Source organism: Malaya genurostris, chromosome 2 (assembly GCF_030247185.1).
Source record: "Malaya genurostris strain Urasoe2022 chromosome 2, Malgen_1.1, whole genome shotgun sequence".
Classification (NCBI taxonomy): Eukaryota; Metazoa; Arthropoda; class Insecta; order Diptera; family Culicidae; genus Malaya; species Malaya genurostris.
In genome coordinates, this window is record NC_080571.1 from 32876659 (window position 1) to 32900914 (window position 24256).

A 24256-nucleotide genomic window follows, 5' to 3' on the forward strand; every position below is an offset into this window, starting at 1 on the left:
GACGGAGTACTCAGCAAAACGATGTGGTGACTCAACTAATGATATGACTATGATTATTTGACGGCTTCAGTGTTCATGTACAACTTAAAGGACACTACATGGATAAAATTATCGTTTTAACTATTGAATGTACAATTTATCGCTAAATTTTGGATTCAAAGATTGAACCTGTAATGGCAATGCTATGAACATTCATCAAACATGAATATGTAGAATGATCAGATTAGCGAAGGAGCCTTTTTTGGACAAACAATCTCAAAAAAATCCTTCCGATAATCTCCAAGGATTTGCCATTAAATTTTAATCATCTCAGGACCACTCTTATTCTAATATGTCGACGCCATTTGTTGGAAAGAGATCTGCTATCTATGTTTAATGCATTCGAAGATAACCAATTTGTGTGGAAAATAATATGTCGTCTCTGAATTCGTTACAACCGTTAATTGTAGACCAAGTAGTCAGTCACATAATGGAGAGAAACGTCAACGACATTAGACGTTTTACCACTCTGCCGTCCGAAAATATAAATAACAAAAAATAATTTTGGGCGAGACGAAGTTCGACGGGTCAGCTAGTACTTTATATAATTGATCATCTCACCACATTCCAAACTATTACAAGAAATAATCAATGATTTTTTTCTCGGTAGCCGGCTGCCCTGATGAACACATATCAGAATATTGGTTTGAAAGCGGATTACAGATTTTTATCGCACAATACGTTCATTTTTTTCCATTTTTATAATGATTCAATTGGTCAATATATTATCAATAATATGCTTATTAATCGTGTGGATGATGTGGCAGATCTTCTGACAGCTGGCTGTCTTGAGCTTTACGAATTTTGACAGTATATCGTTTCATGCACCGTGCTTACTAATAAGATCATATTGTTTACCAATACATATCCCAGATTCCATCCCTACCATGCCTACTAAATGTTCAAATTAACAGTTTATTTATTTAAATTTAAATTTGTCTTCGATTAAAATAAAATTATCGCATAGACTATTATTATACAACCACGGAACGACCGAAATTAGCTCTGTGCCTAATTCGTATTACTGTTTTTGATTTTAACAACAAAATTTCCAAAATAACTTTGAAATTAGTTAAAATTGAGAATTTACTTTGCTGGAAAAAACTCTTACTTTTAGAGAATTTGTTTAGTTGGCGAATATCCTAGACAAAAACCAGCAATATTTTAATCCAACACGAAATTCTCATTGACAACTAATTTGTTATTAAAATCAGAAAATTTGTTTCTATTTATCTATCACCGTCACTACTGAAGGACAGCACAAAGATCACAAAAATGAAATTTGTTTAATTAATAGATTTATTAGCCAAAAACCCATGAGAAGTGTCAAAGCAAAACAATCCATTAAAAAGCTAAAAAGGACAGTCTTGTTGAAACTGCTTGCAAATTGTTTTGATGTTTTTCGTATGTGTTACGATATATCCATATATAAATTTCTGATTCGATTTGTAAAAATGACGTAAACTCTTAGTGGAAAGTGTATTTATTTAGAATTTGTGGACATTTGAAGCGATTGTGCGAAATAATGTTTTTGTGCGGAACAGTGAAGTGAGTTTCGAATGTTGCACTCTAATTGTATATGTCAAATGATGTTTTTTGTATCTTCTAACATTCCGGGCTACGCCGTCCGATGTATTACTTGTATACGGTTTTTGTTTTTCGAGTGCTCAAAGTTTTCAGTGAGAGAGTCGATTTCGCGAAGTCGAATGAAGAAAGCAGCGATTTAGAAGAAAAATTTTCAAAAAGAATTTAACGTTTCGCTTATGTCTTTTAATGTGGAACACATTTTTGTTTTCTCTATAGCGGTGCAAACTAGAAACTCAAGAAAAATACACGTAGAAATGTGGTCAGGTTTTGAACAATTACAGCTCAGTCAATTTTATATAAATTATTAATATTATGCCACCATTTGATTTGAAATATTTCTACGTATTGATTTGAATGTTCATAGCCATGTATTTTTAACTGTATATCATTGAAATGTCGATTAATAGCTAGCAGTGTCCTATTTTGGCTGCAAAAAGTCTCCGGAATACCGGATTTCCCTGCCATAGTCGACGGTTTTGAAGGAGTAAGCGATATATCAATGGGAAAGCAGCGCTCTGATTGGTCAATCGATGCAAAAGCGAAGCTGTTGGAAGCACGCGAAGCTATAAATATAAGCAAAATTATAGCTAACGTTTCAGTCCTACACGTAGCTTGCTAGAGGTAGGTTGTTGCTAGATAGCAAGACAGAAAGTGCCATAAAACGATTTGAAGCTTTAATTGCTATGCCTTGATCTTGTGTCATGCAGGCTCGGATGAAATTCCATGTTATGTCGTTTCGCCTGAGAAATTGACAACTACCCCTGGATAAATTTTGAGTGTCTAAGATTAATTTCTAATTTATATTAGATGAACACGATTGATAATGAGAAAAAGTTTATCGCTTCAACCGAAATCGCAGAATGGTAGTAATGCCTGGTAGAGAAACGCTATAAAAATAACTACTTGCATACAAAACTTGAACACAAGCTTGGCGAAAAGAAACTTAAATATCGATATCTGTATAGAAAGCATGTATAAACATATAATCGCATACATTTGGGCTATTGATGTAATTTCCTCGGCTAAAAAACAAATACAAATCACGACAAATATAGGTAGTCTATATTTTGGGTTCGCGTGTTCGGTGTTGGTTCATAATAAAGACTAAGCAGACTCTCGTGCATTTGCGGATTCAAAAGTGTGACGATTAATTGAAAATGTAGATCATTAGAAATTTTGGTTGCCTTGTTCCACATCAATGGCTCGAACAACCCCATGGGACTGATCCTTGTAGTTTTTCTCCAATACAACATCGTATTTATACCTGCCAATATAGAAAAGACTACCGCGACTGAAATATTTTTCGGTAGTAGTGTGCCATCTAGTGGCTAGTAGTCATTACGGTGTTAACGTTTTTTTCGGTGACAGTGCGCCACATAGCTGCAAATTGCAGAAGCCAATTCAGCCATTTCTGTTGGTTGAAAACAACGTTTAATTTCTCTAATTCAACTAAAAAATTAGTTGAATGGAAATGAAGTGTGCCTTAGCTAAGAAATGACAGCACGTTGAATTGATGAATTCAACTAAAAAAATAGCCATTTCAATAAATATTTTATTATTATTAAGGGAATCAGAAATAAAAAATCTAAATTAGCCAAAGTAAAATTTTTTTAGTTGTCTCAAAAAATAACTAACTAAAATCAGAAAATCAACTAATTTTTTCGCCATAATGCTGATTTCGGTCTTTCCGTGTACTATCATTAACCTAACATAAATATTTTAATTTTAAATGCGTCTTTGTTCATTGTAAAATCAAATTAATGATAAACACTATTGAAGCGATGACAACAAACATCCATAGGATTGTTTTGATCGTACTGTGTGCGATGGAGTGATCGTCGAAGAAAGACAATGATCTTCCAGGAATATTAAAATGCAATCTTTTCGAAAGCGCTGGGCAGTCGATGTTATTTGAAAGCAAGTCGAAGACAAACAGTCGCTGAAGAAAAATTCGTCTGTTTTGTAGTGTAGGAAGATCGAATGAAACGGTTTTGAACTCGTTCGATTCGATCGATGTGAACGTTGTGGTAGGGTGCCCAGATTATTACTCCGTATTCCAAAATACTGCGTACTAAAGCGACGTAAACTGTTTTTAGGCAATACACATCATCAAAATTTCTGGTGTTGCGTTTGATAAGTCCCAAAACTGCCCAAAAAGCCTTTGCCGTAACTAGAGATAATTGTTCGGTGAAACGAAGCTTACGATCAAGGACGATGCCCAAATCTTTAACAGCAGAAACGCGTTGAACTGGAACAGTCATAATAGAGTATTCAAATACGATCGGAGATTGCGATCGTGAGAAAGTAATTGCACTGCATTTTTTTATGTTTATACTCATACCGTTTCTGCTACATCAGTCAATAACTTTGTCAACGTCCATTTGTAAGGCACAGCAATCCACAAGGCTAGTAATGATGCGATACACTTTGAGATCGTCTGCATACATTACTTTTGGCGACGATAATTCTCTACATAGGTCATGCACGAACAGTACAAAGAGTAGTGGACCTAGATGGCTTCCTTGTGGAACACCTGATATAATGTTGAAAGGATCAGAAAGAATAGATCCTACACGAACTGAGGCTATGCGATTTGTGAGATACGAAAAAATCCAATCTGTCAGCCAGTCGGGGAAACCACCACGCCTCAATTTTTCTATTGCGAGCAGATGGGGTACACAATCGAAAGCTTTCGAGAAATCAACGTACAACGCATCAACTTGTTGTCGTTTTTCGAGTTTGTCAATCAGTATAGAAACGTAGCTCATCATATTAGCCGTTGTTGATCGTTTTCTGAGTGTTGATAATGTGCTTTACTGCGGGATAGAGATACTCCAACAGCATGCGTTCGAAAACTTTTGGTAAGCAACTCAGAATGGAACTGCCTCTGTAGTTATCGACGTCATGAACGTTGCCAGTTTTATGAATCGGAACGATTGAAGCTTCTTTCCACTTCGCCGGAAAATAACTCTCAGCTAAGGAACGATTGAAAAGCAGTGAAGCTGGCAAAGCTAAGACAGAAGAGCATTCTTTTATAAATGAAGGTGGCAATCCATCCGATCCTGGTCCTTTTGATCCATTGACACGTGGCAGATTAGTATACACTTCACTTGCCGTGAACACAAGAGCTGGTAAGTTCAGATTATAGAACGGTAGGCTATTCAGGTACGATTCTGACAAAGGTGGTGAGTTATTACTTAGCACACTTTGAAAGAAAGACGCGAATAGGTTTGCTGAATCCAAAGCTGCTGAAGACGAGCGTTTTCCGTAGAAAACATTTTCGGGAATTCCACGAGAAGACGTTTTATTCCGAAGATAAAACCAAAATTGTTTTGGAACAAATTTGAAGTTACTTTCCAGTCGAGATATATATCTTATGATCAAAAAAGAACCGGAATTTTCATTTTAAAATTCCCGCGCTTGTCCAATCGTGCGATTAGTTTTTGTTTGGCGTCTATACAAAGAAGTTGAAAAATTTTCGTGTGACGATTTTTATAATGGATGAAAATTTAGAACAACGGCTCACCTTCGAAGCGCCATTCGGTCGATTGTTGTGCGGTTTCGACGTCACTATCTGCGTTGGAAATCATCTCTTTGGCCACATCAACACGACGCTGTTTTTGAATGAAATTCAGCTTTTTTGGCACCAGCCGAGAAGCGACGCGTTTCAAACCCAAAACATCAGTTAAAATGTGTTCGGCTGATCCATAAGAGATGCCCAACAACACAGCAATCTCTCTAATCGGTACAGAACGATTTTGCAACACGATTTGCTTCGCCGATTCAATGTTTTCTTCAGTAACAGATGTTGTTGGGCAGCCAGGGATCTGTGTTTTTCTTAGACACGATTCACCAAAGGCCTTTTCTAACATTTTCAACGTTTCGGAACACTTAAATCCATTTGCAACACAAAATTTGATGCACGCACGTTGTTCTAAATTTTCATCTATTATAAAAATCGCCACACGAAAATTTTTCAACTTCTTGGTATAGACGCCAAACAAAAACTAATCGTACGATATGCGTCAAAATTGGACAGAATATGTATAAAAGTGTCGCCAACGCTGGGAGGATAAAAGTTTACTGATTGAACAAGCGCGGGAATTTTAAAATGAAAATTCCGGTTCTTTTTTTATCATAAGGTAAATCCGAAAACACGATGCATTGAAAGAATCGAACTGACGTTCCAAATCTCGCACGAGCAATTTATCATTTTCACATTTTGTCCGAAAAAAAACCGTTTCCGAGCCTTCCTTAGGCGGTTCCGAAGGTTGCGAAGCTCACTGTTCCACCAAGGTCGTTTGTGATTTAAGTGACGTATATGTCGTTTCCGAGGAACGAGATGTTGAAAAATAGAATCTAGCTTACGGTAAAACTTTTCAACTGCTTTATCTAATGTTCCATGCGTCAGTATATCAACCCAATTTATAATTGAAATTTCCGCATTTAATTCATGGAAGTCACACCGATTGAAATCGTAGAGCGTGTCTTCCTCGACATCCACATGCGAAGAAAGTGAGACTTTTATTTTTAATACGAAGGGAGGATGAACAGTTTATTTAACTAAGGTAAAAAAGTGGGTGGGTAATGTCAGAGACATAACTGAATGATGTGAATACAAATAAAACTAATAGATATCTTAGCACGTCTGAATATCTACAACCGTTCTCATTAGTTACCAAGTTGGTAACACGAGAATTCAATGTCAGTGAAAGACAAACAAGTGACATTAATTTTTCTCTTTTATACTCATTGATACCGAACATTTTAGAAAATTATAATTTTGAGTTATTCAAGGTTATTTCATACTACGTAAAATTTAATCATAAATTACTGATCATATTTCCGATAGCATGAAGAAAAAAATATGTTGTTGAGTTAAAAATAACAAGAGAGTTTCACGATTGAGTTCTACCCATTCTTGTACAGGTTAAATTTTTAAATGGCGCTCCATATTAAAGTAAGACGTATTCACGCCATACCGAAAACAACAAGGATCAGCACCATGGGGTTGTTCGAACTATTAATGTGGAACATGGCAACAAAAATTTCCACATGATCAATATTTTCAATCAAACACAGGAGTCCCTTTGGATCGACCCTTATTAAACACTGTCCCAGAAAGTATGGACGCAACCAAAAACCGCTGCCATTTCGCAATGGTTCAGAATCTGTCAATTTTTATGGCTGCGTCCTGTTGTTTACACTCTTCTCTAACCACTTGTGCAGTTGTTTATTCGTTTTCATTAGTTTGTTTCGAAATGCGTAGACTTTCAGCAGAACAACATCGAAAAATTGTATACAAATGGTGCACAGAACGCGGGCTGTCACTGAGAAAGATAGCAAAAATGGAAGCAGTAAGCTAAAAAGCCACGCGAAATGCAATCAGGAAGTTCGGTGAGGATAACACCTTTGAGGATAAACCGAAAACGGGTTGAAAAAAAGGTCCTGCTAACAGTCAGTGGGATAAAAGTATACTGAAGGCGTTCGAGCAAAAGAAGGAGGTTTCAGTTCGGGATGTGGCCAAAAAAGTGGGCACTTCGAAGTCAAATGTTCTTCGTGCTAAAGAACGTTTGAATCTTCGAACCTATAAAAAGCAGAAACAACCAAATCGTAGTCCGAAACAAGAAGCATCGAGCATGCATAATCATGGACGACGAAACCTACGTGAAACTCGATTACAAATATTTGCCGGGACCACAATATTATACGATGCGAGAAGGGCAAGTATTAAACCAGTCCGAGACATCGATTGAAGTCGAAAAATTTGGTAAGAAAGCTATGGTCTGGCAAGCAGTTTGTAGATGCGGTAAGATTTCGAAACCCTTCATCACCACAGCTTCAATGAACAGCAAAATATACATCAAGGAATGTTTACAAAAAACGACTTCTACCCATGATTCGAAGCCACAAGGATCCTGTTGTCTTCTGGCCAGATCTTGCTTCTTGCCACTACTCGAAATCAACGGTAGAATGGTATACTACCAAAAATGTCACTTTCGTCCCAAAAGACATGAATCCACTAAATTGCCCACAACTTCGACCAATTGAGGAATTTTGGGCATTAACGAATGCACATCTTAGGAAACATGTCTCGGCAGCCGAAACTCTTAAACAGTTCGAAAAAGATTGGAAAAAAGTGTCAAAACTTGTCGCCAAGAAGTCTGTACGGAATTTAATGAGGAACGTTCGCAAGAAGGTGCGCCAGCTAGTCTACAATGGCTAAGTAGCAAATGTTGAGAATAATATTCTGTTGTTGTAGTCTAATATTATCAGTAAATCGAGTAAAATTTGAATATCTAACACTTGTGAATTATTTACAGCGAAATCAAAGTGCGTCCATACTTTCTGGGACAGTCTTTATTCACATGATTTAGTTATTGTTATCAAAAATATCATTTGATTTTAAAAAATAGTAAACCTACTTGTGTTCGGAAGAATAGAACAATAGAGTACTTGTTATATAAAATAGCAAATAACTTTACTTTGCTTTCAAAATTTTGCGCTTTCCGCACATTTTGAACACCCCCCCCCCTCCTTCCCTTGAACCCTCTCTTGACCACCCCCTCCTTGAATGATTCCTGCGCACGGACCTGATAGATGATGTATATATTTTTCTCGAAATTTAATTATAATACTAGCAAAAAATAAAGTTAAGGAAAGTCCACACTATCAAAGATAAATAAAAAGTTTTAGCAAAGACATCATATTAACAAGATATCCAGCTCTCACATTTCCCGAACAAATCTTTGGCAACATCCTTTTTCGCGAGCATGGCGCCATCAGGCGAGTCCGCATCGAATCTCGTACATAGAAGTAGGAGAGAGAAATGTCAAATTCGTGCGCGCCAAAATAGCAATACCTCGCACCCATACAATTGACGTGATATGTTGAATGTGATGCCGTGCGATGGCGTTGCTGAACTGAAGATTGATTTCGCTCCAAGCTGACAGGGTCTCGTTTTAGCCACATTGAATACAAAAGAAGTATCTATGATTATCTTCAAATTACAGCTTTGAACTGAATCCATTTGCAAGCCACCGTTTCGCTGGTAAATTGAGATTCCAATGTGAACACGACCACGTCGACAAATCAATCCATTTTTAAGCGTACAATATTGAAGTAATGCTTCCCATCGATAGCAAATCCATCAACAAATCACTGAAATACAAGCGCTTCGAATAAGGTCCGAAAAATCAATCAAAATCAATGAACATAACTCAAAATTGAATGACACACCACTCAAATTCATAAAAAGTGTCCGTACTGTAAACTTGAGTTACCAGCTATCTATTCATTTTTGAGTTAAAGGACGAAATTGTCAAAATTTGAGTACTTTTTACTCAAAATATTTTTTTTTTCATAATTTGAGTGAGTTTCACTCCAAATTTGAGTTCCTTGCAATCGAAATAAAGAAATTCTTTTTCGTTTATGTTTATATATATGGAATCCCCAGTTAAAGTCATTATTTTTTCATTTAAAAGAGAAGCGCAAAAAAGTGATTCAAACTCACATTTTGACCGGTTTGTAAAAATTGAGTAAATAATAACATATTTAAAACCACAAAATTTCTATTGAACACATTTATGATTGATGATTGATTGTTTCAAAAACCGGATCAAGAAACGGCAATGATAAACGATGTATTCTTGCATTCTTAAATTCAATCAGGATATTCCGAGAATGAAAACGCACTGAACTCCTAGAAGTCATTTTTTCACTCAAACGTTTGAAAACTCAACGCTTTCTCTAATGTTTGAATAAATGCGAGAGAACTCATGACTTGAGTAAATTTAGTTCGTTCTGTCCAAAACGGTCGAGGATGACATCATTATGGTAAGCTGTGATTGGCTCGGGAAAACAAAGGTTCATTTAACCCCTTAACGCTCAAAGGAAATATGTTCCCTTCTATAAAAATCGTTATCGATTCTTCAATTACTATTAAATCCATGTTTTTTCTTACTGAATGTTAAAGAAAACTTATTTCCAAAGCGACAAATGTGTGTCTGAACGAATAAGTAAAAAGAACTATCAATCTTTATTGCACTTAAAAAGTTTGTAAAAATAGAATAAATAATTAGTTAATTTACCGAATGTAAATTTGGTAAAAATTTACCATTTTCTCCAAAGATTTCCATGTTTGTGCTTATGAAGCGAACATATTATATCGGGTTATGTTATTCATGATATAATCAACAATAGTTTCCAGCTATTCGAACCGAGCCACCAACTTGAGCTGTAAACTTTTTTGCGAATTATTTTAACATTTGGTTAGAATTTGACAAACGACTAATTATTCAATCCGGTATCCCTACTACAGATCGTGTACGGAAACTCAAAACTTTATAATTTTTTTTATGACTTCTGGTCAGTCAGTAATTTTTACGATTTGCCTTTCTCATATAGAAAGGTTATGCAATCACTTGGAAAACCGACCAGTGAAAATTGGCCCGGAGGGCCAAGTGTCATATACCATTCGACTCAGTCCATCGAGCTGAGCAATGTCTGTGTTTGTGTGTGTGTGTGTGTGTGTGTGTGTGTGTGTGTGTGTGTGTGTGTGTGTGTGTGTGTGTATGTGTCAAATAATCTCACTAGGTTTTCTCGGAGATGACTGAACCGATTTCCACAAACTTAGATTCAAATGAAAGCTCTTTCGGTCCCATACGGAATTCCTGAATTTCATCCCGATCCGACTTCCGGTTCCGGAATTATAGGGTAAAGTGTGTTCAATATTGTACACCGTCACTTAAACCGGCGAAACAAAAAAACGTGAAAATTTTTCTAAACTGATCTCAAAACTACACAAATCGATAGTCATTATCAGTAGGCAACTAAACAAACCGATTCCGGCTATCCTGGTTTCCGGTATCCGGTTCCGGAAGTACCAGAAATAGTTTTCATATATACCAAAATGAATCTCACTCACTTTTCTCAGCGATGGTTTGACCGATTTTCACAAACTTAGATTCAAATGAAAGGTCTCGTGGTCCCATATGGAATTCCTGAATGTGTGTTCAATTGTACACCGTCACTTGAAATATTTTCGGGTGCAACAAACATTTAAATCGTAATTTAGACTGCGTACTAGTAGAGTTTGTGTGTCATGTTAGTTGGTTGCCGTACGAACCGACTTTGATAATACCGGTTCTCGGGTTCCGGTGCCGGAAGTGCATATAATAGTGAACCCACTTCGTTTTCTTAAGGATGGCTTACGCAATAAAAGCACTGTTTTATTCTGTATTTTATGCACAAAAATCTCTTGGTTTCTTTCAAAAATCGAAGAGACAAATTTTGAATAGAATACCACAATATTATATGTACATGAGAAAGGCATAATTACACCACTAGGTGGATTAAAACAGGTTTTTCGGTTTTATAACGATATCAAACTAACTAGAGATTATAAGAGGAGAAAGAATATGAAATCATAGAGCCATAGTACTCAAGGAAGAGCAAGGATGTGAAGAATAAAGTGCGGAAAAGTGAGACGTTACAAGGGTCATTTAAGTAAGCAGAAGGCTTCTCGCATCTAAACTTTTACCTTCTACCAGAGGAGTCGAACTTAGGCATCTTAGCGATACGAGTCATCCGAGTCTCTGATATGTCAGAAAGTAAAGGCAAAGGTCGTTTGCCATTTACTGTCCGAACCGGCAAAAGTAAAGTTACGAGAAGTTGTCACATTCTGCCCACGACGGTTTCTCACACAATGTGTTTCATTGTGTTGATATTTTCTCATCTCTATACAGTTAGTTATAACACCGGAATGGAAGATTTGTCCGAAACTATTGCTTGAGTGCCTGGAGTTGTAGCGTATGGCTATGCGTCCCAGGGTGCAAGCGGCGCACGGACAACGCTCCATTCATCGCTGTGTGTGATGAAATCCCATAAAATTTTTACTTTTTACTTTTTTATTTATGACTTCTGGTCAGTCAGTAATTTTTACTTTTTTCGGTTTTTAACGATATCAAACTAACTAGAGATTATAAGAGGATAATCTCTAGTTAGTTTGATATCGTTTATAATTTTGAGCCAATAGGTGGAGGTTTGGCTCCTCATGGTTTGACAACAATGGAGAGAGTGAATGAAAAAAAAACCTGTTCTAATCCAACTTGTGATGTAATGATGTCTTTCTCATATCAATTATACCATTATATACTGTGATATTCTGCATAATAATTTTCTTCGATTTTTGAAAAAATAACCAAAATCGCTTTGTTTGTCCGTCTACTGATAATGACCACCGATGGGAGTAGTTTTGATGTCGATTTAGAAACTTTTTAACAATTTTTGGAACGCCCCTTTAAATGATGACATAAAATTTTAAACACACTTTTTCTATACTCCTGAAACCGAATGTTGGGTCCAGATGAAATTCAGAAGTTCTATATAGAACCATAAGATCTTTCATTTAAATCTAAGTTTGTAAAAATCGATCACGCCATCTCTGAGAAAAGTGAGTAAGTACTTTGAAATTGGAATTTTTACACTTATCATCCTATATCTCCGGACCGGGAAGTCAGATTTAGGTGAGATTCAGAAGTTTTGTAAAGACCATTTATCTTACCTCATAGCTCCGTAACCGGAAGTCATATCGAAACAAATCTTAGTTTTTGAGAATCAGCCATCTTCGAGAAAAGTTAAGGCAAAAAAGCCCATTTTAATCCACCTAGTGGTGTGATAATACCTTCTTGTTGTCTCATTGAAATATTTGTAGTAACCCGATGAAAGACCGTAACAGAGTATAAATAAACAAATATTAATAAAACTACAAGGATCAGCCCCATGGGGTTGTTCGAGCCATTGATGTGGAACAAGACACCCAAAATTTCTAATAATCTACAATCAAACAGTTCAATCAATCGTCACACTTTTAAATCCGCAATTGCACGAATGGAATTTCATCCGAGCTTGCATGACACAATATCGGAGCATACCATTTAAAACTTCATATAGTTTTATGGCACTTTTTGTATTGCTGTCTAGCAACAACCTACATCTAGCATGCTACGCGTAGGACTGAAACGTTAGCTATAATTTCGCTCCAATTTATAGATTCGCGTGCTTCCAACAGCTTCGCTTTTGCATCGATTGACCAATCAGAGCGATGCGTTCCCTTTGTTATATCGCTTACTCCTTCAAAACCGTCGTCTATGGCAGGGAAATCCGATATGTTGGAGATTTTTAGCAGACAAAATAGGACACTGCTCGCTACTAATCAAAGTTTCAATCATTTATAATTGAAAATACGTGGCTAGATACATTCAAATCGAAACTTTCAAATATTTCCAATCAAATGATGAAATAATATTAATAATTGATACAAAATAGACTGAGCTGTAAGTGTTTGAAACCTGACCACATTTCCACGTGTATTTTTCCTTGAGTTTCTGATTTGCACCCCTATATAAAAAATAAAGATGTGTTCCACATCAATAATAATAACATTTGTAGGATTATATCCTCGGCCAGCTTATCAAATAACCTTTCATAATAGCTTGTTTCATTGAAAAACACTGGAATTTTTCGGTTACGTCACACATAACATTGCATTACTCGAAACGGAAATGTTCGTCGTTATTCTTCAAAATTCAGTTGGCATAGTTTTTCTTGAAGTTTTTCTATACCATTTACTTAAATTTTATTTTTAGTGTAGAATAAACCCTGATAACTTTCCATCTGCCATTTTGAATTGGGCTGTAGTTTTCTTTAATTTTACCTACTTGGTTAAAAATAACATTCGAAATTTAAAGCTTCAACAAAAAGTTAAAATCATGCGCGAAATGGATTACAGCTTCGAAATGATAAAATAGGAAAATCCTCTGAACCACTTCGCGAATGATTTCAACTGTTGGAAAACATTGCACTTTTTGTTAGTTAGTTTTTATCGTGCAGTTGAACTTAACTTAACCCTTTAAGAAAAAAAAGTCCAACGGAAGTCCAGCGTTGGTTTAATACGTTGAGCCGTTTGTCCGATGAATGTCTAATATATCGTTCAAAGGGAGGCCAACACTGAACTTTCGTTTGCCAATTTGGAAACAAACAATTCAACCGCGCGCCATTTTTTCCGTTCAACAAACCCGACAGGAGGTTCATTGTTGAGTCATTTTCAGTATGACGAGTTGGAGCCTCGTCGGACTAGTTTTACGCGTTTTTTACGTTGGTTTGTTTCAAAATCGGAAAATAAGAGCCCCGAATCGGCTTCCCGTTGGGCGATTTATAGGACATTCATCGAACCAACGGCCCAACGTATTGGACCAATGCAGCACTTCACCGTTGGACGTTGTTTTCTTAGAGGAAATGAAATGAAGTGACAGAGCTGTGTGCGAAATTAAATAAAATCTCTAAATATACACCAGTCCAATATAATGTGTTACTTAAATTTATGACCGAAGTTAATATTGACTGATGATTTATCGACGATTTACAAAAATATCCTATTTATTCCCAACTTGAAAATTTCCTACACAAAAACCGCCATTCATAGTGTGTGACTCAAACCTTTCCCAGACACCACAATCTTATCTAGACCAACTTACCTCGAATCGATCGCTGAATCGTAACCGTTCAGTTCGTGCGAAGCGCCACATGGTAGCGAGTAGAAGAAGCGCGTGAGCTAAAATCCAAACCAAAGTATCAGTAAGAACATTTCGAAGGACTTTCGAGCAGTCAGCCGACAGCTGCCGCGGTTGTTATTCGAGTACCACCTACCTGTTGCTTGAACTGTGCCGTCGTCAGTGTGTAGAGCACCGGATTCAGAGCTGAATTAACAGGAAGCACTAGTACCGCTAGCCAGGCGTACAGCGAGGGTGATATGTGAACTCCTGCAAAGAGATTAAAAATCGCAATTAACACTCAATGAAGTGTGATGGAAATCCGCAGAGTATTCGAGGTATGCATATTCATTGCAACATGCTACAACGGAAACGATTTCTTTTTCATATATTTTTTATCAGCTGTAGCATAACTGTTTTTTTTTCATCAAAAAGTCGTAGAATCACTTTTGGACTGTTTTGCTTATGTTTTTATTCAATACCACCAATATCAGCAAATGGTAAAAGAAGTTATTGGAATACTACCAAGAAGTGAAGAAAAAGGAGCATCGGTACGAAATCCAGAAATGTGAAGTGGAATCTGAGGTCGCACACATTTCTCTACAAAGCAATAAAACGAAGTCACAATCTCAGCAGCTTCGATACCAACGGAACAGCGAGTAAAACACTGTTTGCGAATGAAGCTATTGAGAAATACACATCAGAATAACACCGGAATGCAAATAAGTACTTCTGGTTCAGACAGTGAATGAATTTGTGTTTGCTCTAAATTAGTTGTTGCACTCGAGACTGCAAAATATAAGGATAACATTCCTACCCTAGAGCAATTTTACTGTGTGACAGATTTACAATGACTTTTCACCAATGTGAGAAGCAATTTTGAATCAAATAATTTCGAAAGTAATCACACGGAACCACCCGCGATCCCATTTCAACCAGAATATTAGTTGATTTTCTGAATTCGATTGGTTAAAATTTGGTACAACTAATCGATTGTTGTTTTAACTAATACCCCTGACAGACATGTGATTTCCGTACAATGATTTCTGTACAACGCTGTACGCGTACAACGATGAGGTGACAGACATGTTTTGCGCACAGAATGAATATATAGTGAAACGAAACAACTCAAAACTTAGTTTGTTTTCCTAGCTCCGATGATCGATAATATCCCTTATGCACTCGAATGGGTACCCGGGTACCTTTTCGAATTTCAAAATAAGAAATTTCTGAGTTAGGTTTAAACTAAGATTCTGCAATTCGGTCAATTCCAAGAACTAGTTGGACCATAACTTCTCATGCTTTGACTTTATATTTTACAGTAAGGGGGGTCGAATGGGGGGGCTCAAATTTTTTTTATTACGTAAACACCCGAATGGGTACCCGGGTACCCACAAATAAAAATGCTTGTAACTAAGGCAAATTCCATCCGATTTGAATTTTTTCAGTACGGGTAAATTCAGAAATTTATCCACTTTTCGATGGCCGTGTATATTGCTGTAGTAGGTTCTTCTGGTTCCCGTTAATCCGGATTTCCGTAGAATGTTCCGACACTTGTGTTTTCCACCATAAATGTCATTTACTAATTTGAAACTTTTCCAAACCAGCTATTTGAGAAAGGCCGTACCAAAATGAAACATATGTAGAATACACAACGCTGCCAACTGTTGCAGGACATCTCACTTATACATATTTACATCGCCTGAGGCCGAGGGGCACGCAGACCGAATTGATTACATGTTCAATTTCAAAATTTATTGTTTTTGTTACATTTTCATTACACTCCTTATATTTTTTTTACCTGAAATTTACTACTGCTTTCACTAATTTTGATTGCATTTAATTACATTGCATACATAACACAAAATTTGGTATTGCGTGCTCCTCGCAATAGGCCTGAAGTACATAATAATTTTCAAACTGAAGATAAGAAAGTGAAGTATATAAGGGAACATACATAAAGTACGTCACGCGTTTAGGGGGGAGAGGTTTCAAAAATACGTGACAATACATGGTGAAAAGATTGAGAAATGCTCGACAAAGGGGGAAAGGAGTGGTAGAAAAATTCAAAATTTTATGTTACGTACATAACGGATGCCCCCTGAAATATATAAACATAACAACTCAGCATAGCACTTGATTTCATATAGCAATTCTTAGATAAGATTACAAAAATACGTGAAATCCGTGTATAAATGCCTCGATGTCGGAACTCATTTAGGATATCCGGGTTCCTGGGAACCAGGAGCACCATGTCCATCTTTATGGGTACCAATCCCAAAGAGCTTAAGTTCCTGAATCCAACAGTGCTAAAATTACTTCAATCGGTTGAAAAATGCTCAACTTACAGCGATTTAAAAAAATGGGTACCCGGGTACCCATTCGGGTGGTTAAAGGTGTTTTTTTTTTCGAGTGCACAACGGATATAGAAACTAAAAATTTTCAAGGTTTGGAGTGTATTCCCAGTAGCTGGTTTATGACTGATATAATCAATGCCTCTCTGAATTATTAAACTAGTTTTGTGTGTGAGTGTTCATCGGATGACTGTTTCACTCATATCAAATTTTGTAGTTTTAAGGTACATTTATGACACATTTGTACTAGGATACAGAATTTTTTCCTTCATTGTTAAAATGATATTAGCATTAGGGAAAATTTGATGTCCATCATTTTGATGTTCTACCGCAACATTTACTGACAAAAAAACGAAGGAAATATGATAGACACTAGCACTACTTTTTTATGCAAAGTAATTGATTTCTACCCAAAAAGGTGATGAATTACCAAATTTTGTTTGTAAATCATGCCGACTTTGTCTAAATCCGCATAAATCCGCAGGTGTTCAGTCATAATTCCTTTTTCACCCGCATATTCACGATAAAATTAAGAGCGCCTAAACTTTTAACATTGAGCCTCAAAATAGTAAATAAATCTAAGATATTCTTAGTATGTAATTATCAAAAACGGCATGGCACACACACATATTCCAGAAAAATGCTATCAATACGAAATTTTCATAAAAAGGATTATGTTTATCATAAACCAGATTTTAAAACCTTCTTGAATTTTAAATCATTTCGAAATAGATTTGACATAGGTTTGATACTTCTTTTGCTTCATAAATCTTATGAAAAATAGTCTACTAGACTGGAATATAATCTCATAATGGTTTTATTGCGATTTTGAGGATTTTAAAGTTGTTAGGCTATGTTTATGAAGTAACACTGAAAACTACTACGAGTATTTATTAAATTGAATATGTTACTTGGTACGTGTTCTGCCTCAACCCACACTGAAAAACATGATTCGCTGTTTTTATTCATACCCAAAATAAGACTCTCTTTCTAAACAATTTAAAAATAAGTTTTCTTTCTATCCAACGGCATTGAACCTGATGATATAAGACAAAGTTATTAGTAGAATTAGAGTTTCCAGAATTCAATATAGGTCATCAATAAACAGGATGATAACTCAATTGGTTTATGTTTGCTGTTGGATATTTATCGTTTATTATTACCACATGTGCATTCAAAATATGAATCATTATGTTATTGAATCCATTTCAACAATAAATTTACTTGTTATCGAATGGAATGGAAAGAACAGGGATGAATATATGGTTTTCCTTATTTGTATTTCAAACCCTCATCAAATTTATGAACATTTCTTTGTTGACTGCATTTTTAAAATATGCTACAACGTTGACAAACTATATAAGTTTTACGCTGTTTGTTAGCATTTAATCGAGATTTTTTTTGCAAAATAAAACGATGGTTGTTTATTATTTGATGCTTAAAAGAAGGAAATATTGTTTCATGAGTTCACCATTGCTAGCCAATGGCGCTGGTAACAGTAAACAGTGATGTGATTTTGCACAGTACAACGATCAATGACCGTAGTACGGAAATCACCGTTGTATCATGATGCTCGCGTGATACCACCGTGATTCAGGGTGACAGACATGTGATTTCATAGTGTACAGTGATTCCGATATCACATGTCTGTCATAAGCATAAACTGTCATTTTTGTTTTTCGATTAGCAGAAACGATGGTTGAAACAACTAATTTAACTGTTTGAAAAAAAAAATGCTGTCAATTAGTGAGGACACATACCTTTCAATTTCAACAAATATTTTAGTTGGAATAACTGGTGTTGTTATTGAAACAAAATTCTGTTAGTTGAAAGTTGTCCATCAATGTCAACTTCCCTTTCTGAGCAGCCTAGATAGCCGTGTAGTGTCGGTAGCGGTTTCCCAGCTGGCTAAGAATAATGCTACGGTCCACCTGTACCGCACGGAACGACCGAAATTAGCTCTGCGCCTAATTCGTATTACTGTTTTTGAATTAGTTGATTTTAACAACAAAATTTCCAAAATAACTATAAAATTAGTTAAAATTGAGAATTTACTTTGCTGAAAAAACTCTTAGTTTTAGAGAATGTGTTTAGTTGGTGAATATCCTGGACTCAAACCAGCAATATTTCAATCCAACACGAAATTCTCATTGACAACTAATTTTGTTATTAAAATCAGAAAATTTGTTTCTATTTATCTATCACCATCATTACTGAAGGACAGCACAAAGAAAACAAAACTGAAATGGGTATTATTAACAAGTTTATTAGCCAAAAACTCATGAGAAGTGTCAAAGCAAAACAATCCATTAAAAAGCTAAAAAGGACAGTCTTATTGAAACTGCTTGAACATTGTTTTGATGTTTTTCGCATGTGTTCGATATATCTTTATTTAAATTTCTAAACCGATATGTAAAAATGTCGTAAACTGTTAGTGGAAATCGTATTTATTCAGAATTTGTGCGCACTTGAAGCGATTGTGCGTAATAATGTTTTTACGCGGAACAGTGAAGTGAATTTCGAATGTTTCACTCTAATTGTGATGAAGTTTTGTTGTATCTTCAAACCTTCCGAGCTGCGCCGTCCGGTGTACTATTTGTATTCGGTTTTTGTTTTCCGAGTGCTCAAAGTTTTCAGTGAGAATGAAGAAGAAAAAAAATTCAAAAAGATGTTTACGTTTCGTTCATGTCTTTTTCTCCAACACAACATCGTATTTATACCTGCCAATATAGAAAAGATAACCGCGTCTGAATTTTTTTCGGCAGTAGTGTGCCATCTAGTGGCTAGTAGTCATCAAGGTGTTACCGTTTCGGTGACAGGGCGCCATATAGCTGCAGATTGCAGAAGCCAATTCAACCATTCATATTGGTTGAAAACAACATTATATTTCTTTAATTCAACTAAAAAATTAGTTGACAGGATATGAAGTGTGCCTTAGCTAAGAAATGACAGTACGTTTAATTTGTGAATTCAACTAAAAAAAAATTGTCATTTCAACAAATATTTTATTATTATTAAGGGAATGAGAATAAAAAATCTAAATCAGCAAAAGTAAGATTTTTTTAGTTGTCTCAAAAAATAACTAACTAAAATCAGCAAATCAACTAAATTTTTCGCGAAAATGCTGATTTCGGTCGTTCCGTGCGGTGGTGTAAGTCCACCAAACAGGTAAGCCGTGTGGCATCCGGCGGAATTATTTTATACCAAGAATTGATCCACTGGTTTCCTGTTCCATGTCGTAAAAGGCCACAAAAATAGGAACTCCTAAGTCAAGGTGTATTTCCGTGCCGAGGACTGAATGGCTGCAGGAGGTTAAACAATGCAGTCGTGAACGGAATATCTTGGGTTTTTCCCTTACTGGATACACGCAATGCTTAGCAATCGACTTCTTTGTTCATCATTTCGGAAAGCAGAGATTAGAAAGCTAAGTGTCTGTGGGTGTCCTCAAGGTGGTGTACTGTCCCCATTTTATGGAACATAGTCGCTGATGGTTTGTTAAGAAAACTTAATAACCTTAGATTTCCGACTTACGGTTTTGCCGACGATTATCATATATTGATGACCGGTATAAGCATTACCACTTTCTTTGATTTAATGCAGCAAGCCCTGCGATCTGTTGAGCAATGGTGTTGTCAGGTTGGATTATCTGTAAATCCGGGCAAAACATGAATGGTGCTTTCCACACGTCGTAGGATAATCACAGGAGCTCGTCCGTTACAGTTTTTCGGTTCAGATGTCACTGTGGTTGATCAAGTTATATACGTCGGAGTTATTTTTGATTCAAAACTGAATTGGTCTGCTCACATTGACTTCAGGATTAAAAGAGCTTGCATGGCTTTCAGTCAATGCAGACGAGATTTTGGAAAATCATGGGGACTCAAACCCAGATACATTCATTGGATCTACAAAACTATCGTTAGACCAATTTTAGCCTACGGATGTCTTGTATGGTGGTAGAAAGAAGAAGTTGCGACAGTTCAGTCAAAGCTAAATCATCTCCAAAGGATGGTCCTAATGGCGATGACAGGAGCATTCACGACAACTCCTACTGCTGCTCTAGAGGCGCTACTGTGCATTAAACCACTACATGTGTTCCTAAAACAAGAAGCATTATCTTGTGCATACCGTCTTAAGGTTCCAGGGCTTTGGAACAGTAACCCTAAAGACTATGCTACTTGCTACACTCGCTTAAGGTCTCAAATGGTTACCTGGGATGAGTATTTACTCGCTCCTAGTGACCTAACTCTCACATGCAGTTTTCCTTTCAAAACATTCAATGTGAGATATCCCCTTCGTGAGGAATCCACCTTAAATAGGGTTTAGCAGATTGTTTGGCATCCTTTATGGGGTACCAAATTTACTTCTGCTCGTACATACTGCGAATCGTTCTGCATTCTTCCGGGAGTGCAGAATGGTGTCGCTTTTGTAAAATCTCTAAATCCTCTCGGGGGTTGGAGGTTTTATTAACTGTGCATCGTTCATCAGAAAGAACGCACATAGTAACAAACCTAAAACAAAGGTTTTACAGCAGATTGTTCGGGACCTCGTAGAGGTTCAGTATTTACTTCCACTGTCACTAAATGTGATCCCCAGCAGATTGTTCAGCATCCCTTAGGGATGCAGAATTTACTTCTGCTTTTTTGTGTTTTTGTGTCGTCAATTTTCCCCATTCCCCTAGTCCAAACCTTACCATGTCCCTTTAATCCTTCCCTCATATGTCGGGAAAATGATGCTAAAAACAAATTGATGGCAAGGCACAAATCTCCAAATATCAAGGGGAACGTGCCATTTGAGCCAATTTGTTCTGATTCCTGATTCCTGATAGTGAGGACACATACCTTTCAATTTCAACAAATATTTTAGTTGGAATAACTAGTGTTGTTATTGAAACAAAATTCTGTTAGTTGAAAAATAAATCGGTTTTATTTGTTTTAGACATTGCAAATAGTTGTAATAAATAATCATTACGAAATCAGAACTGATCTGATCTCTAAGTGATTTTGATTTTTGTATAATCATGATCATGTCAAGTCTAAATTCTAAAAAATACTTCTGATTCGATCGGAAATGATTGAGGTAGAAAAACGTTTTTAATCAGCTAAAGTGCTCGGAGGGGCGAGTAAATTAGCGAAATTATTAAATTTACCTAAACTGAGTCTTGAAAGATGATGCCTTCAAACGGTTGAACTAAAGTTACGCACTGATAATTTTAGTCAATTTATATGAGCTTGGGTGCATCAACCGCTGGGAATTGGAATTTTGCGACGGCAATTCAAACGCGCCATTCAATCGCAGCGCGTTCTGTGTGTTTGAAACCCTTCGCTCCTGTTACTTTTTTAAATTAAATTCATGCCTAAAAGCGTTTTATTGCTAATGCATGAACATCATCATCGGTATCAAACAGCTGGAAGTCAAACAGTCTGCTGGAAGTAAATCAATGATCGAAATTGAAACATAAAAATTTTGCGCATACCTGAAAGATTACGAGATGATCATTCATTTACATTTTCTAATTTGTCACCAAATTTTTTTCATCTTAAACAAGATTAACTTTATCACAACACTGCTGTTAGATAAACACTTGTTATCATAAATTTCTCAAATCGAATGAACACAATTTCACTAAACGCTTTAACCATTGATGTTGTTTTCATTGACATTTTGAAGCGACGCGAACAGATTTAAACTAAAAAAGTTCCTTGATTCTGCATTGCGATTATTGTTTTGCTTTCAACTGTCTCCGGCATTTGACAGCATTCAAGACAACATATTTTTCAACTACTTGAATATATGCAAATCAAAAACCATAATGGTTGAATCAAAAAGAAATTAGTTAAATCAACTATCGCAAAAATAAAAAACTGCGATATCGCAATTTTATGATCGAAGGGTTCTCCGTGCAATTGTGCTTCCTACTACGTTTACAGGACCTGGAATGGCAGTGGTAACTAGCTTTTTATCGAATACTTCCATTTCTGTCGGTGGTTCACCATTCTTGGCATTAAAATGCAACTTTTAACTCCCATTCCTGGCACCCGTACCGGAAAACGTCGCGTCACCACAATTTTGGATTTGGAAGAAATGCAAATGCTAACCAAATCTGCGAAAGCAACCGTCATTGATCCTAATGCTCAAAATATAAAAGTTGCCCTACTGCACAACTGAAAGAATGTTTAATAATAATATAGCTTTTTTTTTGTACAACATGCATTAATATATAAACATTCAGAATAGTGTTTTAACAACTTTCAAATCATGAAGACTGGTTTCCTAGATCGTCAAAAGAGTGACAAACGAGAAAGGCTCAAAAAATTGTTCAAATTAAAGGCTCAAAAAGCTTGCCAGACCATAGCTTTCTTACCAAAATGTTCGACTAGAATCGGTGACTCGGACTGGTTCAATACTTCTCGCCCTTTTCGCAACGTATAATATTGTGGCCCGGTAAGGATTCGCAATCGAATTTCACATAGGTTTCAACGTCCATAATTTTGCAGTTCAAATTGCCAGCCAGCATCACATCGTACAGTTTTCAAACTCCGGGTCTGATCGATGCTTCGGACTGCTTGTTGAATACTTCTGCTTTTTACAGGTTCGAAGATTCGAACGTTCTTTAGCATAAAGAACACTTGACTTTGAAGTCCCGCTCTGTAACATCATTGTTTTACTCAAATCCCTTCAGAATACGTTTCTCCAAAATAAGTATTAGCAGGATGTCCGTTTTAAGGACCATGTTTTCTGTTTATTCTCAAAAATATTACACGACTTTCTTACTTAGTTCTTTCATTTTTACTAACTTCTCAGTGACAGTCTGAGTTCTATACACCAATTATGCATAATATTTCAACGTTGTTCTACGAAAGTCATTGCATTTTCAAACTGTTAAAAAAACACATAACAACCGATAAACAAGTACTGAAAGAGAAGTATAGACAAGAGGACTCAGCCTTAACGGATTCTCAATTATTGTGAATTTCGACTTAATATTGTGAACCGGATTTTGACTGCGTTCATTCTTCATTTTCCGACATCGTATGATTTTGAGTGACTAACTTATCGCATGATAGTCTACATAACATTGGTGTACAATGAACTTCGCTGGAGGAACACGACCAGACAAGAGAGACGTCGCTTCTGTTTCCTTTCTGCAAGCGAAATATATTTTCCGACTCACGGAAATGAACGAAATCGACTGATTTGCTGATTCACTGATAGCTGTAGTTTGTTTATTTTTCCAATAAGGTTTTGCACGAAAATGATATAACCCCACTAATGTCGTTTTCGTTTGAAAAAACTGAACTGACCAAGGGTAGTTTCATCAAACGAACACTTTTCACGAAACTCTGTTGGTTTCGCACTTGGCAACGAAACTTGAGCAAACCCGATATTAAAACCAGGTTCGACAGTTTGACAGCAGTTAGAATGGAAACTGAGTTAGGTTTAGCATCAAGCAAAAACGACACAAAATAGCTGAATGAACATACGTTTGACAGCTATCAGTGGTTTGTTTACATGTTCATTCAGTATCATTTCATTCTGTTACAGGTTATTGTTGTATTCTTTTCATTGTGTGTCTTGTTATTCTAGTGAAAACAAACCACCGAAAGGTATCCAAAATGAAGTTGGTTCATCGGCAGTTCATTTGTGTCGTCACAAATTAACTCGTAATGAATAAAATTCATGTTTGACATGTATTTTGTGTTTTGTTCACATTTCCTATTAGGTTTC

The 24256-nt window shown here is 36.3% G+C and overlaps 1 protein-coding gene across 3 annotated transcripts in view; it reads right to left on the reverse strand.

Annotated features, from left to right (window-relative positions):
- Nucleotides 1-24256, reverse strand: part of LOC131432982 (relaxin receptor 2-like) — a 229806-nt gene that overhangs the window by 15513 nt on the left and 190037 nt on the right. For all 3 annotated transcript variants that reach the window (XM_058599676.1, XM_058599677.1, XM_058599675.1), the window contains 2 exons: nucleotides 14335-14447; nucleotides 14163-14239 (listed from right to left, as the gene is read on the reverse strand). In XM_058599676.1, the coding sequence (XP_058455659.1) occupies nucleotides 14163-14239; nucleotides 14335-14447 (190 nt within the window). The remainder of the gene's footprint in view (nucleotides 1-14162; nucleotides 14240-14334; nucleotides 14448-24256) is intronic.